General features: G+C 49.0%; 1 protein-coding gene across 1 annotated transcript; it reads right to left on the reverse strand.

Moving 5' to 3' along the window:
• Window positions 1-301: 301 nt before the first annotated feature.
• Window positions 302-15,611, reverse strand: SALL4 (spalt-like transcription factor 4). Its single transcript, XM_006881645.1, has 4 exons — window positions 15,491-15,611; window positions 4,084-6,405; window positions 2,433-2,710; window positions 302-721 (listed from the first exon to the last, which is right to left on the reverse strand). The coding sequence occupies exons 1-4, from the start codon at window positions 15,609-15,611 to the stop codon at window positions 302-304; spliced, it is 3,141 nt and encodes a 1,046-aa protein (XP_006881707.1).
• Between the last annotated feature and the right edge of the window lie 3,517 nt (window positions 15,612-19,128).

Genomic DNA, 19,128 nt, shown 5'->3' on the forward strand with positions numbered 1-19,128 from the left:
TTTGCCGCAAGTAAAGCGGCTTTGCAAGACCCGCTTCTTTCCAAAGTTAAACAAAAATACTAGTCTTCTGTTAAGCATGATTTCTTTCCTTTTTCATATTTCTTCTGTTTTTGCAAAGCAGCATAGCAACTTCGTTGATTGTTAAGACGGCCATTTGCACATCAGGGAGGGCAAAGCCACCAGAGGCGAGATGAGGTGGGTTTTGTAAATTTTTAAAAAGAGAGAAAGGCAGAGGGCGGCAGATTCTAGATCTCTCACTCTGATTCTAGACTCTCACCCTTCCATGTGACTTCTCTGCATCTTAACTGACTGCAATCTTGTTTTCTTCCAAGAAGGGAGGGAACTGGTGTTTGGAGACACCGTCCGTTGCACCTGTTTTCCCTTCATCAGCATTGATGCTGGACTGGGAGCCATCAGCCTTGGGGGCAGTAGGGTTGTTGACCACCGAGCTGGCCCCCAGGGACACAGGCAAGGTGGGGATGCCACCGCTCTGGATGACCGAGATCTCATTGGTCTTCAAGGCGAGGCCACCGTTGAGCACGGTGTTGTACTGGTTCCACACGGCGGGGTCCATGTTCACCGCAGGTGCTCGGATCTCTTTGGGGAACACTTCGGCGACTCGCTTTCCATCAGTGCCCAGCAGAGCTGCGGTGTTCTCGATGGCCAGCTTCCTGCCACGCCGAGTGGTGCTGCTGTTCACACCGTGTGTTGTATAGTGAACCTATGATGACAGAGACAAAACGGGCTCCGTTACAACAATGCTCAACTGTGACACTGGTGGCAAACTCCTGTCTGTGTAGAGGTCGGTTCTACCAGTCTAACCTGAGAGAACCACAGGCAGTCGCTTCTCTAATTTAGTCCCTCAAGTCTAAGAGGACAAATAAAACAGACTTTCAAGGGGTGAAAAAAGAAACTTGGGGGGAGGGTAGAGATAATAGTGCAACAATGAATGAATGGAAACCCAAAAATCTCTGTAAATGTTCATTAAAATTAATAAAATGTAATTTTAAAAAAAAAAAGAAGCAGCAGCAATGCCTTTGAACCGTGATGTTGACAAAGTGTGCAGAAAATACTAATGCCCATGGAAAAAGCCCAAGTCTGTTTCAGGGAAAGTGCTCCCAGGATGCTCCTTCGGAGCAAAGATGGCAAAACTTTGTCTCAGGTGTTCCATTCACCTGGTCTGCCTGCCTCGGTTTTTCCTTGCTGCCCAGCTTCTACAGGTTCTCCATAAAGAGCTTGCGAGCGACCTTCCCAGGTAGTCTCATTTCACCTTCATTGACACCCCTGGGAAGTTCGATCATCATCTCACTGGGCTTTTTGACACAAGTGACTTGCTGGTAAATCAATGCATATTCTGTTACTCATGGCCATGATGACAGGGAGTACGTAATGTTCAGTTATACAGGGAACCATTTCTAGTCATCTCCAAACCAATCCTCTGGTTACAGTGACGTCGGGTTATAGTGACCTTCCAGTGCCCAGACAACCTGCCCTGTAGCATTTCCTAGGCTCCAATCTTTACAGGGCTGGAGAGTATCAGGGCTGGTAACTTGATGGTACCTACCAACAGCCTTTCCAGGAGCAGATCAGGTCTTTTCTCCCAAGGAGTTCCCTGGGTTCAAACCACCCACCTTTTAGTGTCTGAGTGTTTAGCCACTGTGTTATCCTCAAACCTACTTGCCTATTAACAGTGGTGTCTGACCTTCCCCTGCCACCATTCCACACCTGTGAACAAATACAGCTATGTCTTTTATAATAATAATATATCGTTCATGTCCTTCTCTGCTAAAATTGCTAATTCTACATTTTTGTAATACTAAATTTTGGGGGAGTTCTGGTGGCCTAGTAGCAAGAAGGTGCATATTGCAATCCCAGAGGTATGCAGTTTGAATCCACCAGATGCTCTGCTGGAGAAGGAGAGGCAATATCCTCCTGTACCAGTCAGATCTGATTTGACGGTACACACACAAAATAATTTAAAAAAAAATTGGGAGGGGATGGTCAAGACTTTCAAAGAATTCTACAGTCCTACCAATTTGATGGCAGAGAAAGAGCCAGAGAGGATTTATGTACATCTAAGGTCACAAAGCAAACAAAGGCCCGTCCACAAGAACCGCTCAGTCTTCTTCTCCCGTCCACTCTTCCTTTATCAGCAGCCTTCAATCCCTTCCCTCAGTGTTTCTGTTCCTTGACTTCGCACTGTTAAGCAGCAGCATCCTTTTATTAGGAGACACCTTCCACGAAAGCAACAGAGCCCTTCCTCATGCCACTGACTGCAAGAAGCGCCTCAACTTATGATGTTGGGAGACAGTCTAATTAGATAGAAAGTATAGGTCTAGAGAATTCAAGAATTCAAGAGCCAGCTATGAGACTGAAGATGTGCCCCCTGGGTCTTCGCCAGCCTCCTGCCCCCCTGACGCTGAGGAACCCACCTTGAGGTTGCCCTTGGTGGTGAAGGCGCGTGAACACACATTGCACACAAAGGGCTTCTCTCCCGTGTGCGTCCGGTCGTGGATCTGCAGCGCGCTGGCCGACGAGAAGTTCTTGCCGCAGCTCGTGCAGCAATGCTGCTTGGCCTGTCGGCGGGGCTGCGTCATCAACAGGGGTGCCATGCCCGGGGACAGGCTCGAGGGCCCTACGAATGTGCCAGGAGCTTCAACTTTGACGTAAGTTGGTTGGGTTCTGATGAATGATGGGAGATTGCTCCGAGCTACATAGAAAAAGAAAATAAAAGGTGGGGGGATAAATTCCAGCCATTATTATGACTCTTCAATTAGCAAACAAGCACACCCTTAAAATACTACTTTAGTATATAAGCCTAGAATAAGCTTATATAGGAAGGAAAATTATTAATACATGAGAATAGCTTTGCTATTTACACAAAGATCAACAATAAAAAAATATGTAAATGTTCATTAAAACTAATAAAATTTTAAAAAATTGCTGAAGTCACTGCATCTTTCTTGTAGGGGGTACCCTCCTCCACTGACCCTCCATCTTTTCTAGCATGAAATCCCTTTCCAAAAAACAATAAAAAAATAAGAATAAAATAAGAATAAAAAAAGAGAAACTTGTTGTTTTGGTTCTTGGTAAGTTCTAAGCCACTTCAAATTTCTGCATGAAGAGGGCCCACATATCATCTTCCTTCATTTCTAAGGTTCTGCTGTCCCCTACTTTCACCCTGAATGACATCCACAGGCACCCCAACACCTGGCACCTTCATTTGAAATAGACTAGATTCGCTCTCCTTTCCAAGGAGTCATCATTTGTGAATCTTACATTAAAGTAAGAACTTCAAATCAAAAGAATTCTGGTCCATCTTTGCTGCCAAAAAATCCAACAAAACACTGCCCATTTTTCTCAAAGATCTATGGGAAATTACTGAAAATTATCAACACGGGCCCCAGATCAAAGTAAAAACAAAAAAATAATACTCTGCCCATACTTAGTTTTCATTAACCATTAAAAATCAAAAAAGTGTGGGAGATCTGGCAGCCTAGTGGTAAGAAGCTGCACTGCAATCCCAAAGGCACCCAGTTCAAATCCACCAGCGGGGTTCTGTGGAGAAGGATGGGCAATCTCTCATGTAATTTACTCCCTCTGCTAGAGGGTCAGCTTCAATTCTCTGGCACACAACAGCAGCAACAATAAAATAATAATAAATGGTATCTTACACGCCTCCCCCCAAATGAAAGAGTTCTCAGTAAGTGGCGTCGAGGCAGTGACAGTGAGACCTGGGGACACTTTTTTCTAGGTCTCACAGCTTTCCACCTTTGACAAGGCACAACCTCACTCCTCTCTCAACTTGCTAAAAAATGTATTTGCATTGTCCTTGGCTGACATACCTTCACCCTAAATAGGTTCTGCCTTTGGCAAATTTTGTTATTTTGGTCCTCCACCCCCAGAGCCTCCTAGAAAGGGTAAACTTGACAGCACCTCACAACAACAACAACAACAACAACTGAGACTTGAAGTTAAATGGAGTTTCTTCATCTCATACTCTAACATGCACCCCAAGTGTCCTCCTTTTTTGACGACCTTATGACTAAAAATTGGCAGAAGCTAAATCCAAAGTTCCATCACCTTCCATCTCGGCGCCCTCGGCACGGCCTCCAGCCTCAGGGGACTTGGACCTGACGCTCTCCGCCTGGCTGTTGGCCGGGGAGATGACCTGGAAGGCCCGGCCTTCCCCCAGGGCCTCAGGACTTCGGCTCCGATACTCTGGGTCTTCCATCACTGAGGACGAATCATTTGTGAAGCTGTCACTCTCCACCGAGCTGTTGTCCCGGCTCCTCTGCCGCTGTAGGCCGAGGGGACCCTGAGCGGCCCTCCCAGGGGTATCCAGAGAGGACCCCAGTGTGGGTGATGCCGAGTGATGCTTGGGGAGGGCCCCGCTGCCCTTGGAGCCACTGGGGCCCCCCTGGGGGCTGGCCGCGTCTACACCGTTGCTCTCCATGTCATCAAAGGAGCTGGCTCCTGTACCGCCATTCTCACCCACTACGGGCTCGGCCCCCAGATAGTCACAGGGGGCCTCTGGCAGCGGCGTGTTGGGGATCTGGCCGCCCATGTGCATGCGGATATGCTGTTGCAGCATGACGGCGTTGGTGAACTTCTTCTGGCAGATGGGGCACGAGTGCTGGGTCTTGGCGGCCGTGTTGGCGCGGTGGACCCCCAGGTGCGTCTTCAGGTTGCCTTTGGTGGAGAAGGCGCGGTTGCAGATCTTACACTGGAAGGGCCTCTCGCCCGTGTGTGTGCGGTAATGCATCTTGAGGGAACTCTGGCAGCTCAAGACCCGGTGGCAGATGAGACACTCGTTGGGGTCGGAGGTGACCTTGTCGATGTTCTCCACCAACTGCTGTAACTTGAGGGTCTCCGACCCAGGCTCGGGGGTCCCACTCCCTGAGAAGCCACCAAGCCTGGGAGAATTCTGGATAGTCCCCACGCCTGGCAAAGGGGTGCCACCCTCACTCCCGGGAGAAGGCCCAGGTTGCAAGTCACTGGGGAAGGGACCACTCAGGAGCTCCTTGGGGTTCGTCCCTGATGGCAGAGTTTGAGGGAGCCCTGCAGAGGGTGTCCCGGGCACAAAGATGGGCTTGCTGTCTACAGAGGCGCTGGCATTGCCGGCAGGGACAGAGACGGCATGGAGCACCCCAGCACGGGGCACTACCTTGTCCTGGAAGTCGGCAAACAGCTGGGGGTTGGCCTTCACCTGGGGATGGCGATGGAAGTGCACCTTGAGGTTGCCCTTGGTGGTGAAGCGGTGGCCGCAGACAGGGCACACGAAGGGCCTCTCTCCGGTGTGAGAGCGCAGATGGATCTGCAGGGAACTGTCGGTGCCAAAAACCTTGCTACAGTACTTACACTTGTGCTTGGAGAGGACAGCTTCTTCTTTGGGTTTCACGTCCACCTCTGGGGTGCTGGGCAGCTTCCCCTTTCCCTTCCTGGTCGGGTCCAGTGCAGTGGTGGAGAAAGGGCCAGGGAAGAGCAGGGAGCCCGGGGCCTGAGGTAGCAGCGTGCTGGGCAGGCGAGACACGACGCTGGGCAGCACCCGCGCTCCATCTGGCTTCAGAGCAAAGGGTGTCAGCCCCTGCGGGGTCACAGGGCCAGAGGGGACGTTGGCATGAGGTAGCTTGGTTGGCTTCAAGGAGTCCAGGGACAGGGCCTGGCCCCCGGCCTTCTGGCTGAGCAGCGCCACGGCCGCAGACACCTGCTGAGACATGTGGTTGCCCACGGTCTTCAGGGCGTCGGCGCCGGAGTGCAGGGTGTGTGATGCCCACATGTTGACCTGGACACGGATCTGCTCCGTGAGCTGGATCTGCTGAAGCTGCTGCTGCTGGAGGCACAGGATCTGCTCCAAGACCCAGGAGATGCTGTTGGCCCCGGGCAGGGACGGGGGTGGCGCGTCAGCACTGCGCTGGTTCACGGCCACCTTGGTGCCCCGCAGCGCCTGCAGCGTCACATTACTGTTGGTGACCTTGCCTTTGGGTAAATAGCTTACGTCCTGCGTGGCTGGCGGCCCAGTGGGCTCTGTCTTCAAGTACACAGTGGGCGGCTCTGATGTCGGCTTCTCTCTGGGGTCCCCCAGACCCCGGGCACCCTCCTCATCTTCCTCCTCTGCCTCTTCCTCCTCCTCCTCCTCCTCCTTGCTGCTGGGACTGGCAGGCTGCTGACTGAGCACTGCCCCGGAGAAGTCTTCAGAAGGCACTGGCTCCTCACTGTCGTTCATGATGAGCACAGGCGGGGTTTTAGTGCAATTTTTCTTGTGTTCCAAGAACGCAGAGGTGCTGAAGAACTCAGCGCAGCATTTCTTGCAAATGTGGGTGTCATCACAGCGCAGCCGCTTGCTCTGGACGTTCTCATCCCTCACCTCCTCATCATCCGTCCCGGCCAGGCTCATGACAGCACCTGTGATGAGATGAGAGACAGTTAAACATTCAACCCCAGAAGGACAAGGACAAGGAGATGCCGGGAAAGGAATAGGGAGGTACAAGAAGTCAAAGGTCCTTGGGCTTTTTAGAATTTTATTCTTTTGCGTGTATACTGTCAAATGGGGTCTGACTGGTACAGGAGGAGACTGCCCCTCCTTCTCTGGCAGAGCATCTGGGAGAGAGGTCCTTGAGATCTGTGCTGCACCAGACGTGAGACTGTGACGTCCAAAGACAGTAATGTGCTAAATCCCGCCCCCCTCGTAAAGCCATCTTCATTCAAAACCTCCAGGCTCCGCTTCCAGGTGGCTGGCCAAGGGAATCGGTTTTCATGCAGGTGATGAAAATGGCATTAGAAATCTGTTCAGATTGTCTCCTGTCCCAAGTCCACCACAAGGAAATTTGCAGTAAATCACTCATTCAATTAATGTAATGTAATGTCCTTCGAAGGGACCAAGGATGATAAAAATAATTCCGTCATCAAGTCGAACTAACCCAGGGGTTCCTGAGGCTGGAGATGCCTCCTCTTTCCCCTCAGAGGAACCAAGCCATAGCTGACCTTCCAGCGGATTTTCAGAGACAATAAACCACATGGGAGGAAAGCCGCCCATCCTTCTCTCAAGGAGAAGGGAGATTCAAACCACGTGCCTTTGGGATTGGAGCTTCTCATCAGCAGTCCATCAGAACAACCCATCTGTTGCTTAAGATGTGGAAAGGGAGGAAGGCACAGTTTCACATGGACATCCGGAAGAAAGAGGCTACAGGAGTGCTGGGATTCACACTGTCACCCTTTTTCGACTTCCACAACTGTGACAATTACCACACCCAGTTATTTCTCCAGCATTAAACACGCAAAATCAAATTAACTGCCTCTGAAAATCCGCTAGAGGGTCAGCTCCAACGCAATGGTACACAACAACAAACCAAAATGTCTTATTCTGGGCAAAAGGTGTCAATTTTGAGCACTCATTTTCTACAACAATTTATGCGCAAACCAGGAACCTTACAGAGTGAGTTCTAGTAACAGAGTAGTGATCAGGAGTTTCACTGCCAACCCAAAGGTATGCAGATCAAATCCATCCATCACCTGGTGGGGGAAAGATAAGCTTTTCGCCTCCTGTGTGATTTACAGCCTCTGAAAACCCACTGCAGGATCAGCTATGGGCCAGTTCTAACCTAACATTGTATAACAAAAACAAACAAACGAACCTTAGTTAAGGCTTCACTTATAATGGAAAAGCGAATGGTTCAAATCCACAGTGATTCTGTAAGAGGACGTAGTCTCCGTCCATAAAGATTTACTGCTTTGGAAAGCCCTCTGCTTAGCCTGCAGGCTCACTAAAGTCAGAATTAACTTGATGGCAGTGTTTTGCTTGTTTTAAAATACACTTTAGAGTCAACAAAAGGAATATTGGTGGCCTAATGCAACTAAACTGCTAATCAAAAGTTTGATGGTTCAAATCCACCACTTTTATATATATATATAATTTTTTTAATAATATGACAAAGAGGAATTTAAAGCCTGTCAACAAGATACCAACTCATGGCCGGTGAGGTACAGAATAGGGCTGCCCACAGGCTTTCAGATCTGCAGGCCTGGCCCCCCCGCCAGGAGCCACTGAGTGGATTAGAACCTCCAACCTACTGACTGAGCCAGTATCAACATACAGGTCTGCATCCCCCTCAGAACAGTTCCTGCAATCTTCCTCTTATACAAAGTTTCTTCCGTGGAGATGTAACAGTCTTTCTCCACAAATACGCTGGGGGAAGCGGGTGGGGGGGGGGGAGAAGAAATCTGGGAGAGCCTGGGGGAAGGGTGGGACAAGAGGACCATCTTCTTTCTGGAATATTCCAGAAACTGCATACTGACAGTTCGGAATCAAGCAGAACCACCTCCTCCTCCTCCATCACAGGTCTCAGGACTTTGCTGACTCAATCGCATTTGGAACCAAGTTAAAAATACCTGTCAATTCTCACAACCCTTAAGACTCTTATCACTACAATGTCTTCCAAGCTTAAAATGTGGCGCTTGTTGGGCTATTAAGGGGCACCATCGTCCTGCGGAAGCAGCTCTGAACATACACCACTAAGCACATAACGACTATGACAGCAGTAGGACTGTGCCATCCCCCTTTACCCCAACAGTCTCTCTTCTTTGTTTTGCTCCCAGAATTTACTTCCTGTAAAACAACAGGATGTTTCTCATAGTGATTTTCCTATTCATAAATGGCAACAAAAATGCTTCTTCACTTGGTCCATCTGTAAGGCTGGTACATAGAAGCAGAAACACAATACTTTGTAGCTGCAGAAATAAAACACTGTTAAGTGCGTTGTCAGAACTACCCCAAATTTTTTACACATACACCTCTCTGCTGTTTAGGATTAAGTGTCCCTGAGGGGTGGAATTGTGCTGCCCTGTGTGCTGTTCGCCCAAACCCCTATACTAGTGGCTATAATCCCATTTGGGAATTTAGACTATCCTTGTTCTATTAAAGAGACAGTGTTAATGTAAAAATGAATGTCTCATAAAACATGTTCTCTGGAGATATAAAAAGATGGGACAAGTTAAGAAGAAAGAATTGAAGGCAATGTCCAGGCGACGTAAAATTACCAAAGAGAGAAGAATAGAAGCTGAAACCAGGACCTTCCCTGCGGCCAGCAGTCCTCGCCTAGAGCCAGCAAGCCCCTCATCTAGAGCCAGCAAGCCCCTCACCTAGAGCCAGCAAGCCCCTCACCTAGAGCCAGCAAGCCCCTCACCTAGAGCCAGGACCCGACTGGGTTCTTCCAGCTCCCTAACTCGTTCATGAAATCATCTTCTGTTGAAACCATCCACTTGGGGGTTTTCTGTTACAGCAGCACTGGGTAACTTAGACATTACCCAAGAGAGTTCTTTCAATATGAGCATCAAAAAGTTGAAAAGAAGGGAGCTCTGGAGACCTAGTGACAAGAAGCTACACTGCAATCCCAGAAGTACTCGGTTCAAATCCACCAGCTGCTCTGCTGGAGAAGGAGGGGCAATCTGCTCCTGTACCAGTCAGATCTGATCTGACGGTACACACACAAAATAATTATGTGAGTCATGAATCTCTAAATGTGTTTACAGATTAAGATATAAATACATATATGGAAGATGTTCAAAAAGGTAAATGACAAATGTTGCTGGTTGCTTCCTCCTGTGGTTGAGGGGGTCTGGAGGATTGACCAGGAGGAGGAAACTGGAAACCGCACTTAGTTTTTCTTTGGCTTCTTTTTTTTTGTCCCCTTTGGAAACTGCTAACGAAATGTGGACAAATCTACAATCTTTCACTGAACTTTCTTGTGGCGACAGAAACCAAAACCTCCACCATGCTTCTTCCAAAGGGCAGAAAAAGGAACACTTCAGATTTGTCCACCTCAATCAGCCTCACTGTTCCCATTTTCTAGCTAGAGAAACTGAGACTTAGAAAGAATTAAGTGGTAACAAGATTACTACTAGCTAGGGGGGAAAAAGCAGAAACTGAATTCTTAAATACTAAAAAGGTGGATGACTCTAGCGGCATAATTTGGCATGCCTCCAATAGTGTTTCTAGAACTTTCTTCCCCATCATTTCTAGCTATTGCCTTGGTGGAGGATGCATACCCCAAAGCAAGTGCTCATTCTTGGGGTCCAGTGGGGCGGGGAGGACTTGTTTATATTTCAGTCATAATGATTTAAGACATTCTTCCATTCTAAGTACAGGAAACACCCACGTGATCATGTGCAAACCTGTAACTTTGTGATGAATGGAAATCACAAATATCCCTACAAGTGTTACAGTGGCTGCATTCTTTGTAATTTAAGGGGTTGCTGTTATTATTATGTACCATAAACTCAGAACCAACTCAGTCATTGCTGACCCTCCAGTGGGTTTTCAGAGGCAGTAGACAGCATGGGAGGAGATTGTCCATCTTTCTCCTATGGAGCAGCTGGTGGGTTCAAACCACGTGTGCCTTGGTTGGCAGGGCAGCTCCTTACCACGAAACCATCAGAGCTCGGGCTGCTAAAAGCTTGCTATTTGCTGAATTCAGAGAAACCTGTGCTCGCATCTCTCACATGTCTTCATTTGGGATACCTGTCTTTCAATGTAACTTGTCCTGGGAATTGAATGTAGTTTATTTTCTACATTTAAAGTCATGCTTGGGGGGGAAAAAAAGCAGCCTGTTTCACTCCTCCAGGGACCTGGTGGCACCACAAAGGTTAAACACCCCTGATCTAGAGGGACCCACCAGTTCCACAGAGTGATTTACAACCTGGAGACCAGACCAGTTCGCCTTCACTGTATACACAAGCCCGCCCCTTCTGGAGCCTGACCAGAACATCTCTCCCTGGAGCCTCAGAACAGCAGCCGGTGGCATTTACATGTGCAGTGTAAAAAAAAAAAGTCCTTGATGGCAGTATTTGCCAATGTTCAGTTCCTAATAATCACCAGAGATGCTGAGTTAACCCTCCCCAAAAGGAAAAAAACAAAAATTCTGAGGGATTCCGCTCCAGCACGGGTCTTCCAGCCTCCCACCCCACCCCCACCCCGAATTTTAGGAATGTTATCTCAGCATCTAGTTATCCAATAAGTTGGAAGAATGCAGTAAACCTAGCAGGGGGCTTAGATTCAATCACTGCCAAATGGATAGAAAATGCCCTCACCATTGTACTGGAAGCCAGCTCATCCCAAGAGAGCAATCAAATTCCCCAGCCCTAAAATGCTTCCAAAAGAAAACCCACATATATAGCTTGATAAAAGCTTATCTTCCCCTCCCCCCTTCCTATATGAAAAGAACTACAATGAGATTCCCTTATCTTCTACCCCTCCCCACCCTCTTTGGAATTACCTGCAAACCACAAGGAAGCAAGGAAAAGGAAATTGAGATTCCTTTTCCTCAGTGGAACAAAAGCACTCAATAAGCCATTCCATTTCAGTCTACCTCAATTCCCTGGATGCCAAATTAGAGCTAAAATGAAGGTGTCAAATTAATTAGGTGCAACTTGTTAGCTCCTTGGATCAAAAGTCAGGAGTTTGTGGGGGGAAAACAAAAAGAAACTTTGTAGCTGCTCAGATAAATGAGCAGCCCACTCCCCATTAACTGACTCATCTTGAGAGCAAATTTGTCAACTCCATGTGGGCAGGGGCTGCCAGATCCAGACAAAAGGACATGAAAGAAAAACCTCAAAATCTGTGATGAGATCAGGAAAAACAGCTCTCGCTGGGATTCAGGGTTCCTTTAAAAAATGTGCACATGCTTTCAAACAACAAAACCACTCAAAGGCTGAGGAAAAGACATGAGAAAGGGTACCCCTCAACGCTCTTATTTTTCAGGGAATCAAGGATCCAGAGAAACCAAGCAAATGTCCATGGCTTTATTTTCCAACTTCTTTCCTGGGGCCCTGTTGCTCTAAACCTGTCAAGAAGCCACCTCAGGAGCTCAGAAGGGACAATGATCGCCAGACCCAACCAGCAAGACATCAGGTCAGCTCACTCCCAGCAAGAACCAGAATGCCTTCCTCCTTTGCCAATCGTTCTACAACAGCAAGGCACACACACAACCCCTGGATTCAGAGAGGAAGAATGCAGCAAGCTGCTGTGAGTTTATTAAAGACGATATGGGTGAGATGACTGGTGCCTGGGTCACAGGAAGCCACGGTGATGGCTGAATTAGCTCATCTGGTTGCTCCACACCAGATGAACACAAACAGGTCGTCGAAGATGCCAAATATTTCCTGCTTGGCACAGAAGTATTAACAGGTTACCATCTCAGTACGGCTGCTATCTAAACTGGATGCTTAACTGTACTGCAGAAGAGGCCAGGAGCTGAGAAAGGCATTCAAGGTCACACAGCTGAAGGTCCTACAGCCTAAATAAACAGCAAGACAGACCTCACTAGAAGATCCTAACTTGCAGACACCAAGCCCCTACTTCGTGTTTCTGAAGAGGAGGGGGAAATTCTAACCATCATCTACCTCCCAGCCCCCCATTCACCCCAGGATGAAACCAGCACCCCCAGTGACAACAGATCCGACACTGGCTGGACACTGGCTGGCACGAGGGCTGCACTCTTAGGCTTAAGGGGCCACATTGTCATGTAATTTATTTTTCATGAACAAAGATGAGGCTGGCTGTAACATTTCATACTCGTCCTTTCTGAAAACCAAGTGTCATCCAGAACTCCAGTTTGAACATCTACAATGCTCCTAACGTAGAGAGCGCGAGGGCCCTAGGCCCAGAACCAGTGGGGCCAAGTAGGACATTCCAGTTCAGAAACGCGGCTCAGTGGTTTAGGTAAACCTTGGGAATCTTAACCGTTCATGGTTCCAAACACCCAGTTCAGCAAAGGGCATTTGAAACTTTTGCTAAAATGCTGATTTTCCTGAATGTAAGCATTCATCTTTGCCCACCTGCAGATGCCTTGATCTGCTAATTGATTGTTCTGCTTCATTTTTCTTCTCCCTTATAAAGTGCGTTCTTTACCAGAGTCTGAGGACCTCACAAACCAACACCACTCCTATCTTTATATTATGTACCACTGAGTCGAGACTGAATCACAGCTGATACTGACCTACCAGGGTTTTCAGTGGCAGCAAATCACATGGGAGTCGACTGCCCATCTTTCTCCTGTGGAGCGAGTGGTGGATTTGAACTGCGAGGCTTCAGGTTGGCAGCAGAGCTCCTAACCATTAGGCCACTAGAGCTCTTAACATCACAGGTCAACGCTAACATTGCCTAATGAAACGTATCATATACACATTCAAGCTGACAGCCTGAGGGAACTCAGGTGGTGTAGTGGCAAGAAGCTGCACTGCAATCCCAAAGGTAAGCCGTTCGAATCCACCAGATGCTCAGCTGGAGAAGGAGGGGCAGTCTCCTCCTGTAGCAGTCAGATCCGATTTGACGGTACAAATACACAAAAAATAATAGAAGAAATTAAAAAAAAAAAATGCACAGGCTGGGAAAACCACCGTCCACCCCCAACTGGCCTCTCAGTGATCTGCAAAGCCCTTCTAGGACCGGCTTCTTGCCATGAATTGCAGGCGGAACCGGAGATTGCGCAAGCAGCTGGAACAAGTCCAAAGAGGCACGGGTCGTCGGCCCAGCCCTCATCACCGGCCCTCCGGACTTGTCCCACCTACAGGTGTGAGCAGCTACCTGCGAAGGGCCTGCCTCCCAGCGCAGGGTGCGGCGGCAGGCTCGGCCGCCAGGGGGCGCGCGCGCGCAACCAGACTGTGCGCGCTCGGGCTCCGGCTCCGCCGGTAAAGGGTGGACTCACCGCCGAAATCACGGTGGGAGCGCACAGCCGGCCGGGAGACCGCAGCCCAGCTCCGGGGAACTTTATTTAAAATTCGCACCAGAGTTAACCGAAGACTCCCTCCTGTAACACGGTGCCCTCCTAAAGTGACCAAAACATCACCAAAAAAACTCCGCTGGCGTGCGCCCACCCAAAATAACCGGGGCAGCGGGAAAGGGCGATCCCAACAGCACCAGAGGAGGGGTCAGCGGCGGCAGCTCGCCCCTCCTCTCCGGAGGGAGGAAGCGGGCTGGCCGAGGGTTAACCCTTTTGTTCCAGGTGGGCTGGGCGACTCCGCATCTCCGCGTCCGTCCCCCCCCTCCGCCTCCACCCCGACAGAGGCACAAAAGGTCCAAGCGGCGGGTCCTCGGGTGAGCACCGCGCTGACCTTCCGACATACCCAACACGCTCGGCCGCCCCCTCGGGGGAGCTGATCGATTTCTAAGGTGCCCAGGAAAAATGTTATTTTGGAAAATCGGAATTTCACTGGCCTATTACAAGTTTAAGAAATTCATCAACCCCTCTACTTCGCCCCACAAAAATGAAATTGATAATGTTAATTTCAGGAAGCCTTATTTTCGGGCAGCCCTAGCGTTGGAGTTGGACTCCCGTGTCCTGGACTGCAGCGCACACCCCCATTAGGGACTGCCAAATTAGAAAGCAGACGACGAGCTGACCGGCAAGGCCCAAGGCCCGGACATCGAGGAGCCCCCTCCCCCACGCGCTCATTAAAACTTATCAGGCGACAATTTGGCGGGCCGGGAAGGCGCAGATAGTGGGCCAGCGCCTCGCTCCTGGAACCCTTCCGGCGTAATAGGAGAGGCTTGGCCCGCGCTCCCCACCGGCTGGCGCGTCCCAAACTCCTGCCGACCCCCGAGCCGCGGACGCATGGGCAGGGTCACTGCGGACCTCGCCCCCACCGCGAAAGCCCGACCCCGGCATCTCCTCCTCCCGGCGCGCACTTGGAGAGCCGCACGCCCCAGAAAAAAAGCCACGCAAACCAGGGTCCAGTGCAGCCGCGGCCGGGCTGCAGCGCTCCCGCGACCCTAGCCCAGGGGGTTCGGCCCCCTCCGCGGGCTGCGGTTATTTTTAGGAAGTCGGAAATCAAAGATGGCTGGAGGTCAGGCCCTGAAAGGTGAGGACGAAGATTGGACGCGGCGAAGCGCAGGGCGAAAATGCGCAAACCTAAAAGTCACAAGAGATAAAGGCGGCCCTGTGCCCTTCGCCCCCACCTTCTCCAGCCCCAGAGTCCATGCGCAGCGCGGGTGGCCCTCACCCCAACTCCGGGGGTGGGGAGAGGTCGCGCCCCCTCCCCCCCACTTGGCCCGGGAGGGACGCGTGCAGATCGTCCTCCTTCGGGTTTTTTCCAAGGGGTGCGCCCCTCCTCCCACCTATCAGGAAAGATCCCTTAAGGGTTGGGGGCTAAGACTGGGGCCTTGGGGGGGCTCTTTCTTTAAAAAGCGGCGCCAGGATGGGAGGGAAATTTGTTACAAGTGGGGGGAGTGGAACCAATTAGAGGCGCAGGACACGAGAAGGGAACTTTCAGGGGTGAGAGAGGCAGAAAAGAAGGTGGGGGCAGCTTTGCACCCAGAAGGGAGACGGTTGGGGGTGAAAGTTGCACGGGACGGAAGAAGGCGGGGGGGAAGTGTAAGATCTGCATGGGTGGGAGTCGGGGCTGCCTTCCGCAGAATTCAGCAGAGCCCTCGGATCAGGACCCCAGAACCTGCCCCGCGGAGCCCGCGAACGCCGGGCGCGCGCCCACACCGACTCACCCGGATCCCCGGCCGCCGGTTCCTCTGGGGCCGCATCTGCACACTCCGGGGTCGGCTGCAGCTCCTCGAAGTCCTCTCCGGAGTTGATATGTTGGGGTTTCGCCTGTTTGCGCCTAGACATGGTGAGAGCATCGGGGCTCCGGCAGAGCCGCCCAGCTTCGCCCTCTCCGCCACAAATTCCTGGAGTTAGTAAATTTACTCCTCTACGGCCAGAACGCGCATGTCCCAGTAATTATTATTATCAATAATGCATTGCGATTTATCATGAGCCCTGACAGCTGATTGGCCTGGGTCCAAGACCTCAGAGATCATTTAAATAAGTCCTCATTGATCAGGGTGGGGCGAGGCATTCTGGGCTTTGTAGTCCTGGTCTGCACGTGACCGAGGCGTGTTCATCGGGGGGAACGCAGCTAATTAGCATTCGGGCGCAGAGCGACTAGAACGTGGACGGGGTCGGGGGCCCCATTCTTGCACCATCTGATTCCCTTGAAGGGAAAACGAAAATAAAAAGTCTGCGTATTCCAAACTAGATGACTTACCCACAAAGTTTGGGTAAAGGGGTGTGTTTGGGAGCATACTCCAAAAATTACTTCTCAAAACTGAGCTCTCCAACGAAGGAGGGACGTCTTTGAGGTGTAATGTTCCATTTCTGCATACAGTAAAAAAAGAAGGAAAAGTTTAAACTAAGTTCCTTGTTCCCACCTTTTTGATGGAAGGGTTTCCTTTGAGGTGAACGAAGAATGGTAGTTGATTTCTTTCCCTTCGCAACTCAAAGCGTCCTTTCAAGTTTCCAAAATTTCTGATTCCTGCTCGCTAGGATTGACTTTAAATGCTAAATGATTGTCCCCTTCCCGCCTCTCCCCCCCCCCGCAAGATTTATATTCACTAGGATTAGTTTATTACAATGAAGCCTCGGGTTTATGTGTGTTAGTTGTTTGTTTTTTGGGTGTTCTTTCTCTTTTCAGTTTAAAATCACTGGCTACTAAATATAGAAAAGTCAGATTAAAAGCTAGAATGGTTAAGCGATAACATCAAAACAGCAAGCAGGTAGCATCCCCCCTGAAGCAGCCATAAAAGTCTGATAACATCGTATTTCTGAAATAATATGCTTCAGAGAAAATTTACATCTCCTGTGAAATACCAAGAATTTAAAAACTATGCACAATGTTGGGAGGACTGGGAGTAAGGAATTTTTTTTTTTTGCAGTACTGACTTTATCGTGCAAAGGATGTAGTGTTCAGAATTACTTTATCTTCCCAGCACAAGGATGCCTGGAGATTCCAAAAGGTGTATCTTTGTTTTTAAGTGTTTAGTGTATGTATAGATTATGTCTATAAATAAATCTAATTTAATCCCAGTAACTCCCTTCCCCGTGGTACTCAATAAATACTGAATGGATGATATAGTGTTTCTAGGCTTCTAAATCTGATTGGAATTTCTATGTTGCCTCTGGGCATTTACTTCATTGTAAGGGACTGTGCAAATACAAAACCTTTCCCCTGCATTCGGGCATTACATTCTTCTTAATTAGTTATCATTCAAGTCCTCAGCTTGTACTAGTTTCTTGTAAACTAATCAGCAACGCAAGCAAAATTGAATGTTGGGCTCATAAATAGGTTCACCTGGGCATTCTGGACAACCCAAAGCAGAAAAGAAATCAGCTTGATCGTCTTTTGGGTCATATTCATGGAGGTCAATAAAAACTTTATTGAAGGTTAAACTGCAAACTTTTGAGTCGCTGCTTGAAAACATTTTGCATTGCTTATGAAACTTGCCTAAGGTAAATAAGATAGAACTGCAGCCAGTGGGCAAAATTGGAAAGGTTAAGAATTGGGTTAGTTTAATAATACAAAGGAGTTGCTTAGGGATTCTGATTCTGAGTAAGAAGGCTAATTAACACAGGACTTGATGAGGAATCTGCTGATATTTCAAAGACCTTTTTAGGGCTGTATTGTGAAGGAGATGTACTCTAGGATACAGTCCAAGAAACAGCCGTGGTTTAAGGCAAACTTCCCTCTCAGACATGGCTCTTTAACATTTTATATTTCAGTAAGTGGTCGTTAAAACATTAGCCGTTTCCACTTGGAACACGGTTGGAAGTTGTGCCCTCTGAGTCTGTAAGGGATGATGATAATTGAGCCCCTGCTGTATACACACTTCCCACTAAATACAGTTTCATTTTATTTCTCTGTTACCTCCATTTCAAAAGCCGAGATTCCAAGACTAGAGATGAATAGAAGGTGACTGAGCTGGGGGTCAATTCCCCAAGTCTGACTCCAAAATTATTCCTCACGCACCGTACTACTTGCTATTTGAGTACAGAAAAAGTAAGCAAGAGGGAGAGGGGTTGGGACATAGTAAACATACATTCAATCAAGACCCCATTGGAAAGCTCAGCATTTGTGGAAATCACTCCTGAGCTTCACCAGGAGCCATTTTCTTCAAAGACTCAAAACCCAAGCTCATTGCTGTCTTGAGTCAAATATGAACCAACTCACAGCAGCTTCTCCAGTGGTTTTTTCGGATGCTGTAAATTTCATGGGAAGAGGTAGCCCATCTGCTCTTGGGTAAACAGTGCAAAGCCCTTCTCTTGAGATGTGCCACCAGAGTTTCCCGCTTTCCTCAAAGAGAAGAAAAGAAGGAGCTGGTACTGGTTTTGAATCAACATCCAAGTTAAACACTACAGCCAGGGGCTGCTGGGTGGGAGGGAACGCCCCAGTGAAAGAAGGAAGGAGGAGTAGAGGGTGTTCCCCCTTTATCAAAGGGAATGTTCTGATTATTATTATTATTATTATTCCTTAAATAACCAAGAGCCCGAGGTATGAGCTGCTTAGAAAACAAACAAAAATATAAACAGTGGATGATGTTAAGCTTTTTATCTTAAATTGATTTGTTAAGGTTAGTTTAAGCTTTTTTAAATTGTCTGCTTCCAGGAAGGGATTATCGAGAAAAATTACTTTTTGAAGATTCAGGTTATGAGAACAGTGATGGGTTGGTAGCATAATTCTGGCCTGTCCTGTAGGAGACCCAGGTTCCAGGTTTCCAGCCAACGTCCTTCACAGGCAGACATCACCACCTGTCAGGGAGGCCCCAGTGTCTGTATGGTGTAAGCCTGGCAGGGTGGACAGGGTTCAGAGAAGCTTCCAGAGTGAGAGAGAGTAGGAAGAAAGGCCTGGTGACTTGCTGGAAATGAGTCCCATGAAAACCCTACAGATCACCACCACCAGGTGTGCAGCTGCTCCTGGGGCGGCCGTAATACTGAGCAACTTTGTTCTTCTGTGTATGGGGGTCACCAAAGCCCAGGTGAGAGGCGCTAGGCAGCAAGCAATGACAACAATCTCACATTATCTTCCTGAAAACCCTTGTTCATACCCATTTCACTGATGGGTATAAACTGAAGCTCAGAGCCTCCTGTGCTCTCCTGACCTTGTAGGTACTCACTTCAGTGTAGAACGAAATAACCTCAGTGGGACCTCTGTCTTCTCTCTATTCACACAAAGCTCACCCTGCTCCTCTCTTCCTCTCTACAGAGAACTTCGTTCTACCTCAAGCCGTACTTTTCATCACCTGGCCCTAATCCGTCTCTATTATCAGCTCAGATTTTCCCTTTCCCAAATCTACCCCCCCCCCCCCCCCCC

The sequence above is a fragment of the Elephantulus edwardii genome, unplaced genomic scaffold (genome assembly GCF_000299155.1).
Source record: "Elephantulus edwardii isolate Elephantulus edwardi_28Jun2011 unplaced genomic scaffold, EleEdw1.0 scaffold00015, whole genome shotgun sequence".
Classification (NCBI taxonomy): Eukaryota; Metazoa; Chordata; class Mammalia; order Macroscelidea; family Macroscelididae; genus Elephantulus; species Elephantulus edwardii.